The 23,097-nt window shown below is 52.7% G+C and overlaps 2 protein-coding genes across 8 annotated transcripts in view; one reads left to right on the forward strand and one right to left on the reverse strand.

The window, feature by feature from the left end:
• MRPL14 (mitochondrial ribosomal protein L14) lies at positions 1 to 13,752 on the reverse strand. Of its 6 annotated transcripts, none has more exons than XM_068994075.1 (4): positions 12,730 to 12,927; positions 7,355 to 7,466; positions 3,225 to 3,316; positions 1 to 1,115 (listed from the first exon to the last, which is right to left on the reverse strand). In XM_068994075.1, exons 3-4 carry the CDS (start codon positions 3,293 to 3,295, stop codon positions 749 to 751), a joined length of 438 nt encoding a protein of 145 aa, XP_068850176.1. In that variant the 5' UTR covers positions 3,296 to 3,316; positions 7,355 to 7,466; positions 12,730 to 12,927; the 3' UTR covers positions 1 to 748. The 6 variants fall into 6 exon arrangements, with proteins under 6 accessions (XP_068850176.1, XP_068850177.1, XP_068850178.1 ...); XM_068994076.1 differs by lacking the exon at positions 12,730 to 12,927 and adding an exon at positions 11,266 to 11,347; XM_068994077.1 differs by lacking the exons at positions 7,355 to 7,466; positions 12,730 to 12,927 and adding an exon at positions 13,729 to 13,752.
• Positions 12,774 to 23,097, forward strand: part of TMEM63B (transmembrane protein 63B) — a 24,674-nt gene continuing 14,350 nt past the window's right edge. The window contains exons 1-6 of one of the 2 annotated variants that reach the window (XM_068994071.1): positions 12,774 to 12,809; positions 18,894 to 19,076; positions 19,355 to 19,434; positions 19,727 to 19,765; positions 20,727 to 20,817; positions 22,482 to 22,519. In XM_068994071.1, the coding sequence (XP_068850172.1) occupies positions 18,918 to 19,076; positions 19,355 to 19,434; positions 19,727 to 19,765; positions 20,727 to 20,817; positions 22,482 to 22,519 (407 nt within the window). In that variant the 5' untranslated portion in view covers positions 12,774 to 12,809; positions 18,894 to 18,917. Of the gene's footprint in view, positions 12,810 to 13,325; positions 13,416 to 18,893; positions 19,077 to 19,354; positions 19,435 to 19,726; positions 19,766 to 20,726; positions 20,818 to 22,481; positions 22,520 to 23,097 lie in introns of those variants that run through there. The other variant, XM_068994070.1, reaches the window with a different exon arrangement.

The following is a 23,097-nucleotide window of genomic DNA, read 5'->3' on the forward strand; positions in this document are numbered from 1 at the left end:
TTCGCTCCCCTGCAATGGGAGTGCAGAGTGACTGTAGAAATGAATGGAAGAGATTCCATTTGAAGGGATGGAAGGAGCCCCGCCCAAACCTCCACAAGGAGACCAGCAAAACAACTGGAGATAAACTATCACTGAATCCCCTGCACAGCCCCCCCATTAGGTGCTCTGCAAACACCAGGGCTAGCGCACTTCCTGCGGTCAGGGCAGGCAGCTGTCATCTCTGGGCCCAGAGCAGCAGTGGGGGCCTAGCAGAGGGCAACCCGTGGTGGAGGAAGGCAGGCTGGGCGGGTTCTCTCGGAGCTGGGAGCCCACGGTCTGCTGGAGGAATCAGTTCCCTGCTTCACTCACACTCACCCAGTAATCCAGTCACCTTTACTGAGCACCTCCAGCCCTCTGACGCAGGGAGATGACATTCTGGAAGGCAAGTAAGTAGTCTGCCTGGCTAGAAAGTGAGGTTCTACTGTTTATCTACAAATTGGCATTCAGCTTGTACTTCAGTTTTCCAGCACCTGATAATCCCGGGTGAGCTCACAGGCTACTGAGGGCAAAGACCAACCGTCTCGAGTGGCACCTTTTAGCCGTTCCAGTGCCATTTACCGCACGGCCACACCCAGAAAGCTTAGGAAGAGACGTACATGGAAGCGTTTATTTTCCCACAGGACACCGTTCCCGGGCTCCCTCTCAGCAGAGGCACAGTTCTCAGAACGGCTCCATCCACGAGCCCCCGCGGCCGGTGCCTGGGCTCCGCTCACACGAAGTTCTGTGCGATGGCCAGCACCTTGGAAAACTCGCCTTCCCTCTGCCGGAGGCTGGTGGGGATGGGTGTCTTGATTCGGGTCCCCACCGGGTTCCCGTTGTCCTCAATGAGGACCACGTTGTTGGAGTCAAACCTGGGGGTCATCGTGGGGCCAGGCATGCGATGCCCCACAATGAGCGCCTTTTTCTTCTGCCCCTTGATGGCCAGCAGGATCCGGTCGCCCACCTTGCCCACCCCGTTCTTGTTATAGACGTGGATGCAGCGAGGAGGGCGATGGTAAGGGGTGTTCCCCAGGGCGCTGTTGTCCACCACACGCACCCGCGTCAGCTTCTGAATTGCGCCGAGGCTGCTGGTGGTGCTGGTGGAAGAGGAAGAAAGTCTGAGGCCTGCAGCTCTGCCGGCCAGGGCACAGCAGCCTCAGCCAGGCCCGGCTTGCAGCGCGCACATCAGCAGGGCCCTGACACCGCGGGCGCCCTCACTGTAAGAAGTTTGTTACAGCTTCTGGTGCCAGGTCAGGACCTTGATCTGGGTGGGTTTTAAAGGGGACCCAATATTCTGTTACAGTGAACGGCATGGCAGCCCTAATTTAAAGCCTCTGGTTTCCAACAGGCCTCGAAGGATTAAGGGAATACCTATAGGCCAGGCCTTGTCCCTGCCAAGCCTGCAAAACCTGCTCCTCCTGAAAACACTGACTCCCAGATGTCCCATCTGCATGGTGCTGGGAACCATTAGATCTGAGTGGGTATGTCTGCCTAGGGAGTCCCTTGACACAGCACAGCAGAAATTGAAAATAAGCTAACAATCTTTTAACATCCCCCCACTAGAAAGAGCACTATTAAAGGCAAATGGGGTACTGTTGAGCCACCTGATGACAGCAGGAATTCTAGTTTCCTCTGCCACTAGGACCCCAGTGCTGGTTCTCTGGGGTGACCCACGGTTCTCTTCTCTCCTTCTACATGCCTGCCCTGGGTGATGTCATCTATTCCTGTTGTTTCTGACTAGTGAACTCCATCTCCAGCCCTAGCCCTTGCCTATCTTCCAGTCCTGCAGTTCCACTCCAAGCTCCTCAAGTGTCCTACCGAGGCTGCAAATTCAGTCAGTTCCACAGTGACCTCATTGCCTCCCCTGCAAGCCTCCTCCAGCTGGTGGGCTTTCTGCCTCGACAGTGGCTTCTCCAGAAACTCTAGCTCGCGAGCCATAAACCTCTCTCCATCCAACCTCTACTGGCACCACCTCCTGAACACGTCTGACCCTCCCCTCCACCCCATCAACAAATTCCTTCATCCAGCAGCTCACACTCTTAAACCAAACCATTATGTTCGTGTCCTAAGCAGCTCCCTGCATACCTCACTCTGCCAACCAAGACCGCTTTTTAGAATATAAAACGGAGGCCACTTCCTTGCTCAGGACTGTTCAGTGGTTCCCCTTGTCTATACTGTCAACAACCTGGCCCTAACGTACCTGTCTTCTCAGGTCCTCCACCTCCTGTCGCTCACACATCTGCTCTGAGCCCCAGGGCCGGGAACCCCTGGAGCTCTCCAAGCCTGCCCAGCCTCACAGCCCTCTCTGGGGGCCAGGACAGGGCCTGCCCCCACTTCCCTTCCAGGAAGGCGGCCTCTGTCCGCCTCCTCCCCCTTCCCCCCTCTTCCTCCTCTATTAGCAGCCCCTGTCTTGAGCCTTCCAAAGAACTGTACAAGCCTCTATTATTATACTGGTCACATTTTTCTTAGAGTTATTTGTTTCCAACTTTGCTCCCATGGCCAACTGTGAGAACTCTGCCAGGGCAGGAAGCAAGTCTTATTCATCTCTCTATGACCAAACCCAGGCACAGGGCTCAGTAAATGCTTGCGGAATGAGTGCATGAACAGGGCCAAAAGGCATGTTTGCCAACAGGAATGCAACCTGCACTCTCCGCCCTGGCTTAGCATCTAAACGGGAAGGGGGAGGCTGCCACACTTTCATCATGCTTGAGTGGTCATAAGCCTGTGATGTAAAAATACATATATTCCATTTTAAAAAAAGAAGAGTTTTGCTCTCTACTTTTATTCACTTATATATATGTTTTAAACTGAAGTGCAATGTGTTAATTTCACATGCACAGCAAAGTTATTCAGTTATACACATAAATATTTAGATACTTATTCTTAAAAGAGAAGGCTTTAATGCACTTAGGGAAGAACAGGATCAAGAGACAGCATTTTCACTGGAAGAGTCTGGTAGGCGTGGAGGTTTCATCTTCCTCTGGGTCCATTCCCAGTCCCGTCCCCAACAGCACCATTGGCCCTTTACCTACCCCCATCCCCCGACCCGGGCTGCCCAAACCCCAGCTCCATCTATTCCTTCAGTCTGCCCGGACCCCAAGCCCACCTCCCTGAGTATCCACTGCCACTCTAGTCACCACAATACTCAGCCCTGATGGGAGGCTTACTCAAAGACACAGCTGGAGGAACTCATTAGGAAAAGTTACCTGAAACAGCGCTGGCTGAATGCTCTGCTCATTTGGACGCAGGGGCCCCAGAGCCCGCTAGGGAAAGCCATCGGATTCCAAGACGGCAACTCCTGCAGGGAAAGAGAGGGGCAAAGATTTATTTCTAAGTCAGTGTCCTCACTCAGAGCCAGTAGTTTGGTGTATTTGGCTTTTGTTTTGCTTGGTTTGAAAGACTACTGGGGACTTGTGTGGGAGATGGCACTTTGGGCACAAGATCATTAGTCACTAAATATAAATCTTAGTGGTTAAAAGATAGGCAGATGATTAGATGAACTCCAGCAACAGTTTTGCTGATTCATATTCTAACTGGGGTCAGAGGGCTGGAATGGCCCGCAGCAGTTCTCACTGTGGGTAACACAAGAGCACAGTGAGTGTCTTCACCATTACATCACTTCCACAGGCAGGAGGGAGAAAGGAATCCCATGGGACACAGCCAGGCAGGGATCACTTCCCACATCCTCCACAGAGGACACTGGTCCCTTGTTGACACTCAAGTGCCTCTTGAAATCAGAACTTCCACTCCTTGGAGGAGAGCAGATTACCCGGAGGACCACCCAGGTTGTCGACCACCACATCACCTTTCCCTCAAATGTAAAAGCCAGACACCTGGACAGCTCAGGGTTAGCAAAGCAGTGCAAAGGACGCCCTCGCCAAGTCAGTGACCTCGGTCTCTATCTGGATCAGGGGAACTACCTGCCCCACACAGCAGCTGAAAGTGGGGTTTGGGAGAACAAGGTGGAGATAAAAGAGTAAACAGCAGCCCAACACTGGTGATGCCAGCTTGCAGAACCTCAACCCCGTGGCTCCATAGCACCAAAAACTACGGCCCATCCCCAGGTTTCCGCAATACCTGGGTGTCAGTGAGGGGAATATTTAAGAAAAACCTACAACCAATTGGTAATTCCAGCTGCAAAACAGGCCTGTTTTCCACCCAAATGTTTGGCCACAGAGGGCCTCATTCAAGAGCTCTGCTGAGAAAGCCTCTACCACTGTAGTATTTACACATAGCTCTGCCTTGCCTAAGTTCAAAGCACCTTAGATAAGATTTTATTTAATAAAGGTGGGGAAAACTCACTATTTACTTTCACAGAAATACCTGAACACTCCAGAAATGCTTATTAACTATGATTTAACCTCAAACCTCAAGCTTATTCTCCAGTGTTTCCGTAAGACAACCCAAGGAGGAGTGGCCCAAGTGATCAGAAAATTACATGCAAAAGAAGATGGTCAACTTATAGAACAACTGACACGTAGAATCAAAGGCTATCAGATGACGCCAGCTTTACCTTCACAGCTCCATGGCCCTGGACAAGGAACTATCAGCTTCGGCTTCCCCAACTGTAACTCGGGGTTTTCCCACCAGTAACACCTACTCACAAGGTGGTCGCGAGGTAAACCATGCAAAGCACGGAGCCCAGTGTGCACACTCAATACCTATCAGCCCTCTCCATCATCATCGTCATCATATCACATCCGTTTTGAAGATGAGGAAACTGAGATAACAGAGAGAGATGGGGACTTGCATTAAGCCTCATAACTAGCCAAGGGTACAAGCAGAACCAGAAGTGGACCCAGCTTTGGCCCAAGGGTCTGTCCGCCACACTGTGTGGCCTCACTCTCCGTACAAAGCCCACTTCACACGGGGGCTCGGGGCGAGAAGCAGCTTTGGGGGTCACCTGGTCTTTTTCGGCTTGCTTCCTTTATGAAAATGGATTCGGTAGAGTAGTTACACTGTGTCTCAGCGCTTTCCATTACCATCTCATTTAAGTTTCCCCAAAACTATGAAATGGGCACTATTATTCACCCTACTTTATACTTGAGGAAATGAGGTCCAGAGAGGTTAGATAATCTGCCCAAGTTGCACAGCTGGGAGCGACAAAAGCTGAAATCTGAACGGCAGCAGTTGGCTTCCCGAACCCACTCTCTTATTCAGTGGAGTTAATGTGCTAACTTCAATTTAAATGTTAATACTTTTCCGATCATTAGATCATCTTTGTTCCATCGGGAATACTGCTATCACAGGCATGTTTTACTCAGCCCCAACCAACTCAGTGCTTGCTGAGTCAACTGAAACGTAGACAAACAGCAGGTGAAACTTATTCACTTTTATCCAATTTAGGTTTTGAAGACAATTTGTAGTGTAGGTGGCAAGAAGAGCTCCTCACACTGAACAATAATGGAAAATTGGCTTTTTTTTTTTTTTTTAAAAGAGCTCTGAAAAGCAGTCTTTCTGGTCCAGATTGATGCTACATCCAGTCTCTGCCAAGCCTCCCCATCTCACTCTGGGGCCCCTGCTCACTCTCCTGGGAGAAAAGAGGCTCCTCAGAACCCCCAAGCTGCACCCACATTCCCTCTCCTGAGGACTGCAACACCCAGCCTCTCCACTCAGCACCATTTCCTCCACCGTACTCATGGGAGTCCAACAAGTGCAGAGGAGCCTACGGGCTTCCCAGAATTTTCCCTGCCTTGGGAATAACAAACTCTCCCATTCAAGGCACCTCCCGGAAGCCTGCAGGGCGGTCTGTACACAAATCACAACCAGCCTGTCTCTGCGCCTTGCTCAAAGCCACCCCCACTCTCTGGGCTCACCTCTGCCCAACTCAGCAGCCCTGGCTCCAAACACACCTCCTCTGAGCAGCTCTGTATGAAGCTGCAGCATCCGCTGCCGCCCCTACTGCACACCGAGGACATCTGGGCGTCTGTGCCAAGGAACTCCGTGGCTCCAACTTTCATCACCAAACCCAGACGTGGAATAAATTTGGATTTTTTTTTTTTAAGATAAGGCTGATATCCCTTAACATTCCAGTTCTTGCTAGTCACTATCCAAAACTCAGAGACCACAGAGATCTTGACAACGTGGTATCTGAACTCTCTACAGGAATTCAGGACTCACACACACACAGAGAGGATCATTTGTACTGCCCTCGAACACAAGAGTAACACATTCCCATCTCCAGGGAGCACCTCCATTTTCACAAGAAAAGGCCCAATTCAGAGACTTTTCACTAGGTCTTTGGCGGAGCTTATAGTGACCTCCAGACCCAAAGGACTTAAAGACATCCAGTGGACAGCAGTAAGCATTCCTATGAACTTGAAAGCATAAAATAACCAAATATATTTGTATATTAAAAAAAAAAGCTGTGGTCCCCTCCACAGCACCCCAGCAAAGAATCCCAGCAGGTCCTCACAGAGTGGGAATGCAATAAATATTTAATGAATAAAATAAATGAGGTAGCCAATAGGCAGATTCCCCCACCCATGGCTCCACACAGGGAAATCTTATCTGTTTACCAGGAACCCACACATCACATGCAAACAGGCTTTAGGAGACCCATGGTGCTAGTCGTGGGAGGATGAGCCCATGCTACGTCTAAAGGCCCCTGGAATCATCTCCTGGGCCTGGCGCCATCACTGCCCACTGTGGAAAAACACCTCATCCCATCACTGAACAACTGGTTCAGATCAGGGAGGAGTGATGGAGGCAGTAATTTACTTCACAGCAACTTTGACTGACCTTGATGTTATTTCTTAGGACAAATCCATCCTGTAGACACAGGCCCTGATCCACTTCGGATCAGACTATATATACTGCTCTGTTTCACAAACAACGTTATTCTGAGTCCTGTGTTTGCACAGCAAGCTAACTCCAATGGTATTTCCTCCTCTACACTCTCACTCAGAGGAGACAAAGTATTCGGAAGACTATGGTGCCAGAGATGGCTTTTCAGGCCACTTCCTGATCAGCATGGAGTACTGTCCTCCAGGTTGAGCACATGAATCACAACCTCTGGTGGTGGGGGAACAGGGAGGGCAAGAGGAAGAAGATGAGAGAGACAGAAATTACTTAATATAACCCAAGAGTCATGCTTATTTTCCATCCTGGTTTAAGCTCTCCCTTCAGTTGTGAAGGTCCGGGTGGACTGCAGATTTCACAGGGACACATAGGTGAGTTTTTCACTTGGCATCACTTCGGGTTAGGGTGGGTCCCACTGGACTCTGTGATGGCAGAACGGTGCCTGCCCTGTCCAGAGCTGCCTGCTCAGGACCTACAACAGTGCTGGGTACCCGAATGGAGCTCAGGGAACATCTGTTAAATGAATACTATTTACCTGCAATTGCAATTCACCATCCAGGTCTAGAGAGACTCAATATTGGAGGGTTGGTGGTCTTTCCTGTGCCCTTCATTCAGCCTTCCACTGGCTTGGGGGAGCTTCCTAGAAACTGAGAGCTCATTTTTAGCTAATTTTAATACAGACGGACTGAACTAAAAAAGCTGAGGGATGCTTTGTAGAAAGCTAGAAAGTACCATTACTTGAGCTTTGCATGCGTGCCTGCTAAGTCTCTTAAGTCACGTCCAACTCTTTGCAACCCCATGGACTGTAGCCCACCAGGCTCCTCTGTCCATGGGATTCTCCAGGCAAGAATATTGGAGTGGGTTGCCATGCCCCCCTCCAGGAGATGTTCCTGACCCAAGGATCGAACCAGTGTCTCTTACGTCTCCTTTAATGGCAGGTGGGTTCTTTACCACTAGTGCCACCTGGGAAACCTACTTGATCTTTAAGATCAGCAAAATATTGTACTTAGTATCACAGATCCATGTACATTTATACATTGTTTCTACCCAAACAATTTCCCTCTTTAGGTCTGGGTTCTAAAGAAGAGAGAGAAAACAAAGAGCTCAACACAATCACAAATGACAGTTTAAAGGGGATTCTGTTAGTAAGTGGAAGAAGGGAAAAACACTAAGAGAAATTAAATCCAAGGTCCAGCCACAAAACAGACAAACTCTGCCTAGTATAAAGATATAAATGTTCTTCTTCATTAAAGCAGGAAAACACTGAGGCCTGGCAGCTTCAACAAATTAAAAAAAAAAAGAGAGAGAGAGAGAGAGAGACCTCCTTGGACCCGTCACCCTGTCATGCAGACAGCTCCTCCCATCTCCTGCAGGTTTCGCCCCAATCATTCTGGACCAAAAACTACTCTTAATAAGTTGCTTAAATACTCATTATTGTTTTGCTGGGGAAGGAGTCTCTTTCAGTAGTTTTGTGTTTATACACTATCTCACAATTCTCAAAGTATTTTCACACAGATCACTTTCTTGGCTGACTTCATTCCCGAGCACCCAACAGAAACACAAAGACAGATGACAAAGAGCAACCGTTTGGGGAGGGTTGATTCCACTAACGATTTCTGAACAGTTCTGAAGGTTCAGCAGAGTGCCAAAATTAAGTCAGAATTGCTAAGCGACTTGTCCTAGGAATGGAAGAAGGGTAGAAAGCTGTTTCTACTACACCAGCATAATACCTGAGCAGGTAAAGTGCTGCTTTAACCACTAATAAACTTTACAGAAATGAACATACCCCACACAGTCCCAAGTACTCTTTCTCCTTTCTCAGAGCTGCCACATCATCTATTAAAAATCAAAACAGCCATCTTTTCAATAGATATCTGCTCTTCACACAGCACAGCCTAGGACCAGCTCTCAAGCTGATTCTGATACACCTGCAAAGGTGTGAGTTTTCAGTGTCTACTATCAAGAAGCAAACATCCAGGATTTCCCTGGTGGTCCAGTGGTTAGGACTCTGCGCTTGCACTGCAGGGGGGCTCGACCCCCGGCTGGGGAACTGAGATCCCACATGCCCGTGCAGCGGAGCCAACAAATGTTTTCAAAAGAAGCAAACATCCCTCAACAGCTCGATGTGCTGTTTCTACCATGACTACCAATGAGGACCCCAATTCTCCATTTTTTTTTGGGGGGGGGGGAAGTCCTGGATGTTTGCTTCTTGATAGTAGCAACTGTGAAAACTCACACCTTTGCAGGTGTATCAGAATCAGCTTCAGAGTTGGTCCTAGGCTGTGCTGTGTGTAGAGGAGATATCTATTGAAAATAAAGATAACTGTTTTGAATTGTAAAAGATTATGTGGCAGCTTTGAGAGAGGAGAAAGAGTACTTGGGCTGTGTGGGGTATGTTCTTGTCCATGAGGTTGCACAGCCTGTGGGATCTTAGTTCCCCGACCAGGGACTGAGCCCAGGCCCTCAGCAGTGAGAGCTTGACATCCTAACCGCTGGGCCACCAGGGAATTCCATCCAGTTCTCAAGCTGACTCACAAAAGAAAAAAACATTTCCAGGGTTCTTGTCTCTGTTTATTTACCTTTATGTGTTTATTAACATCTATATTTGTTTGTTCCACTTTGTTACAGGAGTATTTAAAATCATGGTTCTTAAAAATATCTGACAGTTCTTGATTATTCAAGTTGGTTTTTCAATATGTAGGTTTTAATCTATTCTAGCTTTGATCCCCTGCCATCTCCACCTCACAGGTGTGCCAACACCTATATTTCCAGAAGTTTGTAACATTCCTGGTATGGTCAAACTGGGAAAAACTGTACAAGGCAAAGTTAAATTCTACTTAATCACCTCTACCAAGCCAGTGGCAAGGAGCTAGGTTTATGGAGATGTCAGATGGGCAGGCAATGGCAGGGGGGTGGTTGGGGTGGGATGAAAAGCCCAAAGAAAAGGTATCTCCTCCACCCCCGCCTCCCCTCTTCTCCTGCCAAGTCTATGACCTTGGAATCCACTTCTCCAGGCCTCAGTGACTCTGTCAAGCAGGGGTCATTGGGAAGAGCAAGGAGGCAGGGAAATGAAAGTGTTTTAGCTTCACTCGCAGAAGGGGCTGTTTTTAAGTCGGGGAATCCCTGTCTGGATTCTGACCAGTGAAAACAGCCTCACTTCCCGATTCTCAGGGCAACACTATGGGTGTCAAAGATCACTCAGTCCTGAAAGTGTGTTTCAGCTTAAGGTACACATAGAAGGGCTTCACTGGTGGAGCAGTGGATAAGAATCCACCTGTCAATGCAGGAGATACAGGTTCCATCCCTGGTTTGGGAAGATCCCACGTGCCTTGGAGAACTAAGCCCATGCACCATGCCACAACTACTGAACCCACATGCCCCAACTACGGAAGCCTTTGCGCCCTAGAACCTGTGCGCCATGAGAGAAGCCACCACCACAAGAAGGTCGCTCACCACAACGAGAGAAAGCCTGTGCAGCAACCAAGACCCAGCACAGCCAAATACATTAATATTTTTCTTTTAAGGTAGATATGGAAAAGTGGTCCCTCTTTTCTAATGACATAGATGATTTTTTTTTAAGCTTTTGACAAGGAAACTTTCCCATTCTGAGCTGTGTTTCATTGGGGAATAATAGGCTACCCAGCACCTTTTTTGTTTTAATTAATTATTCATCTGGCTGCACAGTTACCATACACAGGCTTAGCTGTTACACATCACACATGATCCTAGTTTCCAGACCAGGGATGAAATCAGTGTCTCAGGCACTGCACGGCAGATTCTCAACCACTGGACCACCAGGGAAGTCCCCTGGCACCTTTCATAAGAGAGCATATTACTTGACCCAGATCAATGTTTCTGGGATCTGAATCATAGCCTTCTCACACAAGCTGGTTGTCATTGTTAACACACGTGTAAAATTGCACCAGGGTGAGCCACAACCCAGAACAAACCGTCAGCTTCTAAAAAAGAAGATCAATTGTAACCTGATTTCTGAAACCCTCCCAAGCCCCTTCATGGCCATAAAAACTATTCCAGTAACAAAAACAACAGGAAAATCCATCTTATGTGAGTCCAGGTGTCATAACACCAAGACAAGAGTGGGGTGAGACAGGCTTCAAAGGACTCTTGCATCATGTAAGATGCTAAAAGCTGAGGAGAGTATAAATAATTATGTTCAGTGCCCAACAGGCTCCCTTCTGAAATATGAATTCCAGGGAAGGTTTGTACCATTCATATTCAGGAGCAATAATAAAACATTTTGGCCGTTGTCCCTTCATGTATTCCACAGTGTACTCAAATCAATTCTCACTTTGGGCTTTCTGAAATGTTTCCTCTGTTAATACGTGGTGACTCTTAACTAGGCACAGGCAGAAATCGATCGGGAATCCACCACGTGTTAACATACCTAACTGCATTATTAAAAAGATAATAATACATGAGAAATACCTTCTAGTGATCCTCAGGGGTCCCCAAACCAGGTAACAGGGGCTCCACTTCCACTTTCCAGATACTTATTACAAGTGCTACTCGGCAAGGGATCGCACCAGGTCTACAACCATAAAATCAACACAATATGTAAAAAGTTCCATAGGAAATACACATCCAAGAAGCTCTAAGGGTAAAATGGACAGTTCTACACAAGGGAAAAACAACAACACAAAGTGAAGATTCCTTGTCATCCAAACTGCTTGCTCCTACCCAAAACAGCTCCCAGAATCCAAGCCTACAAGGACTCCTCCCACCAGGCAGTCTGCCAAACATGGCTTAACCCCATCTCTCTTTCTGTCCTTCCTAAGTAACATTTCCTACTCCAACAAAATCCTCTTTCTTCCATTGTACATAATTCCATGAGTGAAGAGTGAATGTTCCTCTAGCACAGCCTCCCTGAAAAAACCAACCTACCCTACTCCTTACTACATATCCCTGCTGTCCTGACTGCATCCTCACAGACAATTTTAAATGACTGAAAACTCAGGTTGATGAAGGCAAGACCACAAACAGGAGAACAAAGGAAGTCAACACGCTTCAAACTTTAGTGACACACAGAAACACATTGTATAACACCTCCTAATATACTTACACACTTCCACGTGTGTATACTTGAAGCAGGTGTCCAGAAACAATACTTACCCTTCCTAAGTACAATGCACTGATATTTTCTATTCTACTTCACTTTTTCTTAAATGATGGCCATGATCCACTAAATTGATTTCCAGCTAACCAATGGCACAGCTGGAATGGGAATTCAGTTTGAACTGCATGTAAACCTTACCAGTGCCTTCCACAAGCTACTAATGAGCCCTTGAAAAACCCAGCAGAGAGCAGACACACTAACCAACCACAACCAAATAGGCAGTGCCCATTTTCTGTCCAGCAACCCCGCAAGTATCTGCCAACCTTCCAGCTTTCCCCCAGTAACCCAAAGTGACTCCATCATACGCTATTTTATTAACCTCTTTATAAATTCAGCCCATCAATCTCTTAGGGTGGCAAAGTTCATTTACTGCCCACCACGTAAAGCAGTATTTCCCTTCTGTCCGCAAGCTTGTTCTCTAGCTCGAAGGGAAGAAAGCCTTCCATGAGCCCACAATTAAACAAACAAGTTGGTATTTCCTATGCCTTTGTCATCTGTTTTACGGGTAACATACAGGAGTTATGCACACGCGCAGACACACACACACACACACCCTCTCTCTCTCATCTTTCCAGTCTTAATCCCTGGCAGATGCAGCCTCGGGTGAAATGAGAAACCAGGGAACCCCCTGGAGCCGGGGGAGCCACTCATCGGCATGACTGTGAAAGCGGTGGACTCACTCTCCACACCAGAGAAGCGCCTGGCAAAAGAGTCACAAAGTCATCTCAAGACCCAAGTCGGGAAAGGAAAGGGCGAAAGAGAGAAATAAGACAAACCGGAGGAGCCGTGCCAGACTGATCGGCCTAGGCCACCTTGTGAAGCCTGGCGGCAGCCCGCCCCAACCCCCAAAAAGCAGGTGAGAGCGGGCCGGGGGCGCGGGGTCTCAGAGGCCCCAGAGAGCGGGGCCGCCCTCGGACACTGGGAGGGAGCAGGGTCCGGGTCAGAGACCTCCCTCTCCGTCGGGACCCTCTGCCCCTAGAAGGCCCACGATCTCCGCACTCCGGCCCTTCCTCACGCACCCCGGGGGAGCGCGCCACGGCTCCAGCCGGGAAGAAAGGAAGACGGGAAGCAGAAAGTCAGGAGCGTGACGTCCCTTCCCCCCAGACACACTCCATACCGCCTTCGCCGCCCAGGAATATCCTGCCGCGGGCCCCACTGGCCGGGCGCCGCCTTCCCCCCCACGCGGCCTCACACTCTGCGCTTGCGCGGCGGACCCAGCCGGGAGGGCGGCGATCTGAGGGTGCGCGCGCCTGGCGTGTCCTGGCGTGGGGGGTGTGGCCTGTGCGGCCCCGCCCCCTCCTCCTGCTCCCCCTCCCTCCTCCCGCTCCCCCTCCCCCAGACACTGCCGCGGCCGCCGCAGGAGCCCGGAGCTCCAGCCGCCCAGCGACTCCCCCTCCCCCTCCCCCAGCCCCGCCCCGCCCCAACCCGGGGCTCGGAGCCGGAGCCGAGTCTGCGCCTGGGGGTGAGTACGCGACCCTTCCCCAGCCCCGTCTCTTTTCTTTGAGGATCCCACCACCACCCTAAAGAAAAACCCCGATCTCAGCTGCGCGTCCCCTCCCTTTCAACCTCCTGCGGGACCCAGAGGTGCCTGGGGCCCGCGGGACCCAGGGGTGCCTCGCTCTGCCCCCAACCCCTGCACCATCCAGAGCCTATCGTGTGAGTCCTCCGACCCCTGCCTGGGGTCCAGAGGTACTCCGCCCTCTGTCCCCACCCCTCGAGAGATCCAACGGGTGGGACCTCCGCCCCCGGTCCCCTAGCACCACTCTCCTCCCCACCTGCCCCGTCCAGGTGCGCGTCCCCTCCGCGCCCCTCCGGGGTTCCAGCTGCGCGCGATCAGCCCGCCGCCGCGGTAGGGAATCTGCCGCCCCCGCCCCCGAGTTCTGGATTCCAGGGTCGCCAAGTCCAATGCCCTCGGCGTCTTTTTTATCTTTTCCCCGACTCCAGGGGCCGAGTACCCCAGAAGCCGGCCCGGGGCAGGGGGTTCGGGCTCGGGCAAGGGCAGGGTTCGCGAGAGCTGGCGCGAGGCCGGCCGCTGCCCTCGGCCGGTCTGGGGACTGGTCGGAGGACTGGGGAGGCTACTGGCCCCGGGAGCGTGTCCTCTCCTTGCGCCCCACACAGTGCAGTTCATTCATGAGCCGCCCGGGCCTGCGTTGGAGGGTGCGGTGGGGAAAGGATTGGTTCGCGGAACCGGAGTGGGGCAAAGGCCCCGTTGGGGGGGAGGGGGTGTGCTTTGTCCCTAACCCTCCCTAACCTCCTAGGGTGGACAGTCCCAAAGCTTTGGCGCCTTCTTCCCCAAAAAGATAAGGACCCTTGGGAAGTGGAGAGGAGAGGTCAGAGGGGCCGGCTGCCCTTGGGGCTCTGTGCTGCCACCTGCCTGGGTCCCTTGGGTGGAGGACTGGCCGCTCAGCACTCCACTTTCCTAGAAGGGGCTGAGGGGGTGGGGGGCGCACAACTGGGAGGACCAGGACTTCGGAACCCAAGGCCGCCGCTCTCCAGCCTCTCCCTGAGTCTGCATCCCCAGCCCCTCCGAGGAGGAGCCCCCAGTCCTGCCTCCCAGGCACCTGTGAGGAGGGGAGTGGCCCTGCCAGCTGGGGGCTACCAGAAGGCATGTACTGGCAGTGTGACTATCTTCCAGGGTACCAGAGGGTCCAGGCCCTGGCATGCCCCAGGTGGCACATGCTGGGACCTGCTGTTGGCTCGCCCGGTTGGATCTTGGCCTCTGGTTGGGAGGGGAGGGATGTGGCAAGGCAGAAGGCAGGTGGTGAGTAGCCAAGGAGCCCCTTTTAGACATCTTACAAATTCCCTCCAATTATAACAGTCTTGGAGACCTGGGTTCAAATTCCAGCTCTGCCATTCTTTAGCTGTGTGACCTTGACAAGTTACTTAACTTCTCTGAACCTTAGTGTCAATTTTAAAAGTATGCTTACTACCACCTCATTACAAGATTAATTATGGAGATCAATCTAGATAGTACAGGTAAAGAGCCTGGCATCCTGCCTGGTAGTTGATCAATAAGAGCTCTCCTCTCTGAACTTCTGACCCGTCCTGGTGTATCACCACCCTCCCGTGCTCCCCCAACCCCCAGCCCCAGCCAGCCTGCTGGGGATGGATCAGTTTGTTTGAAGAGTTTAGAAACATTCCCCTGTCACTCACTGGCTGAGTCCTGAAAGCAGTCTAAGCCCTTAACTCTCGACAAGAAGCCCATCTAGACTGAGGAGTTCTGGCATGCTAAGTTCTGTTTTATTCTGATTTGCACCAGGTCTCCACTAAACCAATCCCTTTCATTCCACACTTTATTGATAACAATAGCTAATTTTTTTTTAAGAATCCATTTATGCCTTTCACTGTACTAAGAGCTTCACCTAAATCATCTTGTGTAATTTGCAAAACAACCACGTGACTGAATTATTATCCCCATTTATAGATGAGGGAACCAAGGCCCAGGGTGGTGAGGTAATGTGCTCAGGTCAGAAGCCATTATCTGTCTCATCCTAGAGCCCATCCTCTTAGCCACCAAGCTCTCTTGCGTGTCCCCTCCATCTGCTTCAGAACCCGAAATCACAAACCCAGGGAGCTAGAAGCAAGAGGGAAGGCAAACAGGTAGAAATAGGGTGTGGCATTTCTCCAGAGCTGTAACTGGCAATCCCCAGCCCCCAGCCTCCTGATGGAAGTGACTCCTCTGTTAGCTGAGGCCGCAAAGTGCTGTAGTTAAAAGCATAGACTTGAGCCAGGTTGCCTAAGTCCATATCCAGATCTATCACAGACTAGCTGTGTGTCATTGGGAAAGTGATATACCCTCTCTGAACCTCATCGTCCTCCTAAGGTTGTGACGAGGAGTAAATGAGATGATATTTGTAAAGCACTTGCAACAGTGCTGGCATAAAATAAGAATTAAATAGATATTTGATAAATGCATTCTTTTCCTACTACTTTTATCCTCACTTGTGGATACATTTTTGCCCATCTCTCAGAAGTTGGTAGGGATGGAGTGAGGATGCTAATATCTGTTACAGAGTGAAAGACTGAGGCACAGGTTACATAGTAACAGAGCTAGTCTCCATCTTTATCTCCTCCCAACAGACCACACTGCCTTCCTATGATCCCAAGTCCTAAATTAAATCTTCCCTAGTAACTCTTTAAGAAAAAAAAATTTTAATTTATAGCTTCCTGCCCCCCCCCAACATGCACACACTTCTTGATGATAAAATAACCTTCAGTGAGCTAGAAATAAAATCCTCCTTCACTCTCCCTACACCTTTCCAGCTAAAGCCTCAATGTCAGACCAGAGAAATTCTGGGATACCACTGACTCAGACAACCCTGTAGAGTGGAGGAAATGCCCCTCTCTCCCCCAAATATTCTGCCTCAGTCTCTTCCCTTCTCTCCGCTGCTCTCTGTGAAGGCTTTGAGAGCAGCTGCCCAGGGTGAAATTCAGCCCAGCAACCCCGCCTCCACAATTAAGAGCTTGGAGTAACCCAGTCGGCAAGCTGGCAAGCTGAGCCACCAGCCCTGGCTCCACCCTTTCCTGCCCTGTGACCTCCCTGTGAGTGGCTTCTCCTCCCCAGTCCCTGCTTCCTCCCCTGCCGATGGGGAGTGTGCCCTGCTTACTTCTGGGTGCAGGTGGGAAGAGCAGTACAGCTGAGGAGGGAGTGCTTTGTGACTGTAAAGAGGGAGGTGGACATGGTGACTTCAGTTACTAAAGCACAGACCTTGACCCTCACTACTCTCCTGGGTTCCCTTATGTAGGAGCTCCCAGAATGTTCCACCTTCTTCCGAGTGGAGAAGATAGAATGGGGGGCGGGGGGGCATGTAACTCCAGGGGTAAGTGTGGGCTGGATCGATTTCTGAAATGTGTTTGAGTTGGGAGTTAGAGGTGGGGGGACTAGGATAGAGTCTCCCCAATTATTACAGCCCTAAGATACCTATACCTACCTTTAACCTTTCCTGGGTCTTTTTATATGTATATACCCAGGCTCCCAGACACACCCACATACACACCTCCACTTAGACACTAATAACTCTCTTCATTTCCAAGGACAGCTGTGTAGTCACCCAGCTCCCCACCTCCACACACACAGATACACATATCAACACAAGTTTACGCACCTAAACACACACATTCTCTCAGTGCTCTGGTGTTCCCTAGCCAGAGAACACATAATGAGTGTTCACAAAGCTTCTGCAGCATCCTGTTCTAGCCATGTCGGAAAAGCATCAAGGTGCCCTGAAGTGTTCAGGCTTTAAAAAAGAAGGTGACCTAGGTTTGATGCCCAGGTCCATTATTTTATGAACAGTGTGACTTTGTTGAAACAGTGGGCACTCTATACATGGCACCTGCTATAGTTACTGAATTAAAAAAAAAAAAAAATTAAGGCAACATGGGCTGGAAAGGAAGAGGGAAGGCATAGAACACAGGCAGTTATTCCCTTAGCCTTCTTAACCCAGGCTTTTCAGAGACTCCGTGGAACCAAGTGAGACACACAGACAACCCCAGCTTCTCTGGTGCCTCTTGCCCTGCAGTTGAAATGTTAGGAAGAGGCAGCGGAAAATCTGGGATTGGTGGGTGGGCAGGGGAAACTTTCTGAGCCACGCAGGGGGCTGGGGGATGCTTGCTCCCAGAGTTGCTGACACCCATCCTAGGTTTGTTGTTCTTTCTTTGGTTTCCTTTCTTCCCTGGGGACACCCCCGTCCCCCCGCTCCCCAACAAAGCAGAGCTTCAGTGTTGTCAGCAGAAGGGGCCCCCAGGGGCCCTCCTGTAGGATGGGGGGTGGGGCCATGAAACCACACCCACACATCTCCTCCACCCCAGAAGCCTGCCCAGCTGGTCCCCAGGCACTTCCAGAACCCAGGCATCAGGGCTAGCTGCCCCTTCCCTCCTCCTCCCCACACGTCCACTGGGACCGTTGAAGGCTTGAAAGCCTGGCAGTGTCAGGGAAGCAGGCCAGAAGGCACTTCCCTGGCTACAGGGAGCTTGGGCTGGTTAAGAGGCCCCCGGCTCATTCTTCCTTCCTTTGCCAATCAATGGAAAAGCTCGCTGCAGGGCACGGCATTCCCAGCCTGCCCTGCTTGGGGGCAGGAGCAGGGCACGCTGGGAATTGTAGTCCTTACAACTCAGGTGCAAAGAAAATTGGAAAGAGATGAGGAAACCAGAGAGAGAAAGGTGTAGCTCCTGCCATGGCCCAGGAAAAAGAATGAGGGTAAACAGGTGTGACTGGGCTGAGTGAGACAGGTAGCACAAATGCAGAAGTCCTGCTTTTTAACGGACTTCCCACTGACCCCATCCTCAGACCCCTACTCTGAGGACAGAGTTGAACATCTCACTCTGAAGCCAGCTATACTGGGAAGGTGGTCAACTGAGTTGAAAACTGAGCAGATGAAACCATGCCATGGTTCTAACAGGGGTAGGAAGAGACAGTCAGGGTCAGGTAACTGGCTCCTGACCCATCTTCCCCTGGCCTAGAGACCCTTCCACTTAGTCTTGGATCTTCAGACCTAAGACCTCTCCCCATCCTCCCTCAGATTCAGCTCTGCCCGCTGCCTGAGACAGACAGAGATACAGAGACAGAGAGAGCCAGTTTGTGTTTGAAGAGAATGGATGTGTGTGTGTGTCTGTGTGTGTGTGTGTATATGTATGGAGGTGGTGGGAGGTGAATTGCTAGAGACTCAGAGACATCTTCCAGCTTAGAAAAACCGGTCACCCCAGTCCAGACCCAGGCTGAGTTCCCCGGACCCAGAGCCCAAGAGCCAGGGAAAGTAAGTCCGTGTGACTCAACCCTCCCTTCCTGGGCCCTTATCTCCAGAGGCCAGAGCTCCCACCCACCCAGGCAGCCCGGTGACCTGTCCTCGCTGTGCCCTCCCTACGCCGCCCCTGCCGAAGCCCCGAGCAGAACCGTGAGGGGGGCAGGGGCCGAGCCCGGCTGACCGCTCCGCCCTCTGCCCAGGAGGACCATGCGGCAGTAGCAGCCATGCTGCCCTTCCTGCTGGCCACACTGGGCACCATGGCCCTCAACAGCAGCAACCCCAAGGACTACTGCTACAGCGCCCGCATCCGCAGCACCGTCCTGCAGGGCCTGCCGTTCGGGGGCGTCCCCACTGTGCTGGCTCTGGACTTCATGTGCTTCCTTGTGAGTGCCCACATGCCCCCCTCCACCCTCGGCACCACACCCTGTATCACAGCTGGCCCACACCCACCACTCTAACCACTCCCCCACCTGCCCCTGACTCCCCATGTGTGACTGCAGGTGGGAAGCCCCATCACCCAGCCCAAGTTCAGCCTCAGACCTTCATCCCACCCGGAGTCCTCCTTTTCTCAGACAAAAATCCTGCCCCTCTACCCTGCCCTCCTAGCTGGTCCAGGCGGTGAATGTCCTCCCATCCTGCCAACCACCCCCTCCTTCCTCAGGCACTGCTGTTCTTGTTCTCCATCCTCCGGAAGGTGGCCTGGGACTACGGGCGGCTGGCCTTGGTGACAGATGCAGACAGGTAAGACTCTGGGACCCTCCCCTACCCCTACACACAGGCTGGTGTGTACACTCGCATGCCCACACACACACATGTACATACACCTTGTCCATGCTCCTCAGGGATAGAAGGAGAGTCAGCCCGCTCTCATCCTCTTTGGTGGGGGGGTGGGGGAGGGTGGGGGCAGGGGATGAAGAGGGACCGGTCCCAGAGCAGGCATGGGGACACAGGGGCCCACAGCGGGCCTTGGTCCCTTGCCAGTGCCTGGAGACCCATCCCGGCCCCGCTCACCCTGTCTGTTCTCTGTCCCCAGGCGCCGGCGGCAGGAGCGAGACCGAGTGGAGCAGGAATAGTATGTGGGGCGGCAGCCCCCTCACCCCCACTAAACCAGCTTTCCTTTTTCTTCTCTCTCATGCTTCTCTTCCTACCACGTTGCCGGTGTCTTTTTTCCGTTTTCTCCTCTGCAGGCTCATGTTGGGATTAACGCAGGTGGTGTGCTTCGCAGAGCAGGGGGCTCCCCAGCTTGTCTCTGCCATATTCCCCCATCTCTCCCTCCGGCTCCTGGCCTGGGAGAAGCAGCTCCCTGTGCGCCCTGCGCGCGCAGGCGTCCGCCACCCCGGTTGGCTGGGGTGGAGGAGCCGTCTTCCTTGGGAACCCACAGGACAGTCACCCTGTTGGTTGCAGAGACAAGATTGGGCGTCTCCAGTGGCTTCTCACCCCCTAACAGCTAGTTTTTCCTATTCCAGGGTTCCCCGCTCACCCGCTCTGGAGGCCTGGGAGGGGGGCGGCCAGAGAAGCTCTGAGCGCGGCCCTCTGTGTCCGTCACCGTCTGTGTCTATAGGCCTGGCATTGGAGTTGCGGCAGCTGCTGGGGCCGGGAAAGGGGAGGGTGGGGGACACCTCTCAGCCCCCCAGTCCCCGGCCCTTCTGGGGCTCTCTTGGTCCAGCCTGTCCTTCCCCATCACCATGCGCCCCCACCATTGCCCTGTGCCCAGCATGGGCTCTGCTCCCCCGGCCCCCACTGGTCAGCTCCGGAACTGCAGGGCCCCCGCTGACTTCCTTCAACAGTCTTGGGGTGCTGATGAAGACTCACCCTCCCATCCTTCCCCCATCCCTGCATCAGGCCCCCGGGGCCCCTGAGGGGAAGGTGCGGGTTCAAGGGAGGCAGGGAGAGGGCAGTCACTCTTGCGCGCTTCTGCCTCTGCGCTTTCTGTGCCTTGTCTGGAGCTCTGGAGTGGGAGCCCACCCACTCGACCCGGCTCCCCAGGGACTCAGACTCACCCACTCTCTGATCTCTCGTCTCTCCACCCCCAGTGTGGCCTCAGCTATGCACGGGGACAGTCACGACCGGTATGAACGTCTCACGTCTGTCTCCAGCTCCGTCGACTTTGACCAAAGGGACAATGTGAGTGTCCTCCTCCCAGCTTCTCAGCACCCCCTCTTCCGGGGCACGTGGGTTCAGCAGCCTTGGCTTTAGGTGATATGGAGTCAGGGGTCTACTCAGTGGGGCCTTCTGCCCAGCAAGGGTGATGCTCGTCCGAGAGCCACAAGGTAGCACCCAGACCCAGAATTCCGGGCTCTGTCTTCCATGACAGCCTCCAAACCAGCACAGGTTGAACATCTGCGGTTTCTAAATGTCATTTTCCCCAGTAGAGTTCTGTGCCCTTCTCCAGTGAGCAATCCTAAGGACCTCTTTTTCCTTAGACATTTTCCTGGAAGTAATCATGAGCCTTCCAGGCCTGCTTAGCAAAACATGCAGAATCCACTGTGCTGCTCAGAGGTTGCAGGCTGGTGGCCCCTGGCAGTCTGGGGCCAGCTGACCTGCTTGTAGATTGGAGCTGAGGGGCAGGGCTCCTGTAGACAAGGCATGTACTTGCGGAGGCATAGCAGACCCCAGACCCCTTTAGATCAGACCCAACACTCTGGCATTACCTGTCTGGCCACCTGTCATTCTGCCAGGCTGAGAACTCTCACCCTGGTCAGAACTCTAATCCTCAGGCTGTAAGGTGGCCCTGGTCAGTCCAGCTTAGGCTGGGGCCCCTGGGAGCAGGAGCTCCTGTGGCCCCCGTAGCAGAAGAAGCCTGTCAGCTTCCTGAGTTGGACTCATACTGGTAAGTGACAAAGCAGAGGTGTCACCCCTCCCAGCCAGAGCTGTCCAGATGGTCCCCAGACTTACTGTCCTGTATCTTGGCTGGAGGGCACCTCTCTCCCCCATCCCATGTTATGCCTGGAAGTCTCCCAGTAGGAAGTTGGGTCAGGGTCTCTCTGCCCAGCTCTTCTCCACATAGCCCCACCCTGCCCTGAGCAGGGTCTCTGTCTGAAGACAAGCCTGGGGGCTTGAGAGCAGATCACAGCTCACAGTGACCCTGGGCTGGTCCCTCTGGGGTATTCTTGGGGCTTCCCAGGTGCTGCTAGGGGTAAAGAACCCGCCTGCCAATGCAGGATTCGCAAAGGATTCAGGTTCGATCCCTGGGTAGGGAAGATCCTCTGGAGAAGGAAATGGCAACCCGCTCCAGTATCCTTGCCTGGAAAATTCCATGGACAGAGGAGCCCAATGGGCTACAGTCCATGGGGTCACAGAGAGTCAGACGCAACTGAGCACATAGAAGGTAGGTGGCAGGACCTTGGGCACCATGGCCCACTCCTCTGCTCTTGGCAGCCACGTTGCAGACTCTCCACATTGCAGAAGCTGCAGGTCTGAGGTCCCTTACCCGGACCCCGGACCCCACCCATCCCCACCCTGGCCCACACAACTGCAGGACTTTTTCTCTGGTTCCGCTGCCCTTGGGTGTTTGCAGGGACCTGCACTCTGAGCCCAGGAGTCTACAGGTGACCCCGTGTGGGCTTGGTCCTTCTTCCTCCCTGAGGGCGGGCACCCCTTTTGCCCCTCTCTGGGATGAGCTGGTTTCTCTGGGGGCTGTGGGAGCTGTGACAAGGTGAGCCACAGTCTGGAAGTGGTCATGAGGTTGGGGTCAGCTGGGAGGGAGGCTGGGCGGGGGGAAGGGAGTCTCAGGGGCGGCGGAGGGTGGTGGAATGGGGGCACCAGCTGACAGCCCTCTGTACCCCCAGGGTTTCTGTTCCTGGCTGACAGCCATCTTCAGGATAAAGTAAGTGAACGATCTTCAAGTTCTAAAGAAAAAGAGAAACAGCAGACCTGTCATCTCCCTACCAAGTCCAGAGGCCAGCATCTCTGAGGGCCTTAGCACTCCTAGCCAAGCCAGCACCCACCTCCCTGCTCCAGGGGCCCAGGCCCCTGCTGTTCCTCTGAGCCGGCCTCACTTTACCCCCCAGCAGTCTCCTGTGCCCCTCCCCCGCCTGGGGGGCCTGCTCTGCCCTCAGCTCTCCTCGCCCCTGCCACCCTGTGCAAGCAGGCGCGGGCGCTGCCACCTCAGAGCCATGTGCAGCCAGTGGGTAGGGGCAACAGGCAGGCTGGGGGCAGCCAGCCAGCTGCAGGTAGGAGCCAGTCTCCAGCAGGCAGAAGTCAGGAGACGAAGCCAGAGTGCGGCAGGCAGGCAGTGAGCCTTGAGAGAGGCAGGAAGCCGGGACAGGTCAGCACCGCCACCGTCCTGGCCCGTGGGCGCCCAGGGCTCCCCACGCCTAAGGGCGAGCACTGCTGCTTCCCAGACCTCCCTCCGCCCTCCCGCCTCTGTCTCCTGCCACCGTCTTTGTCCGCCCTCCTCGGGTT

Source organism: Capricornis sumatraensis, chromosome 22 (genome assembly GCF_032405125.1).
Source record: "Capricornis sumatraensis isolate serow.1 chromosome 22, serow.2, whole genome shotgun sequence".
NCBI lineage: Eukaryota > Metazoa > Chordata > Mammalia > Artiodactyla > Bovidae > Capricornis > Capricornis sumatraensis.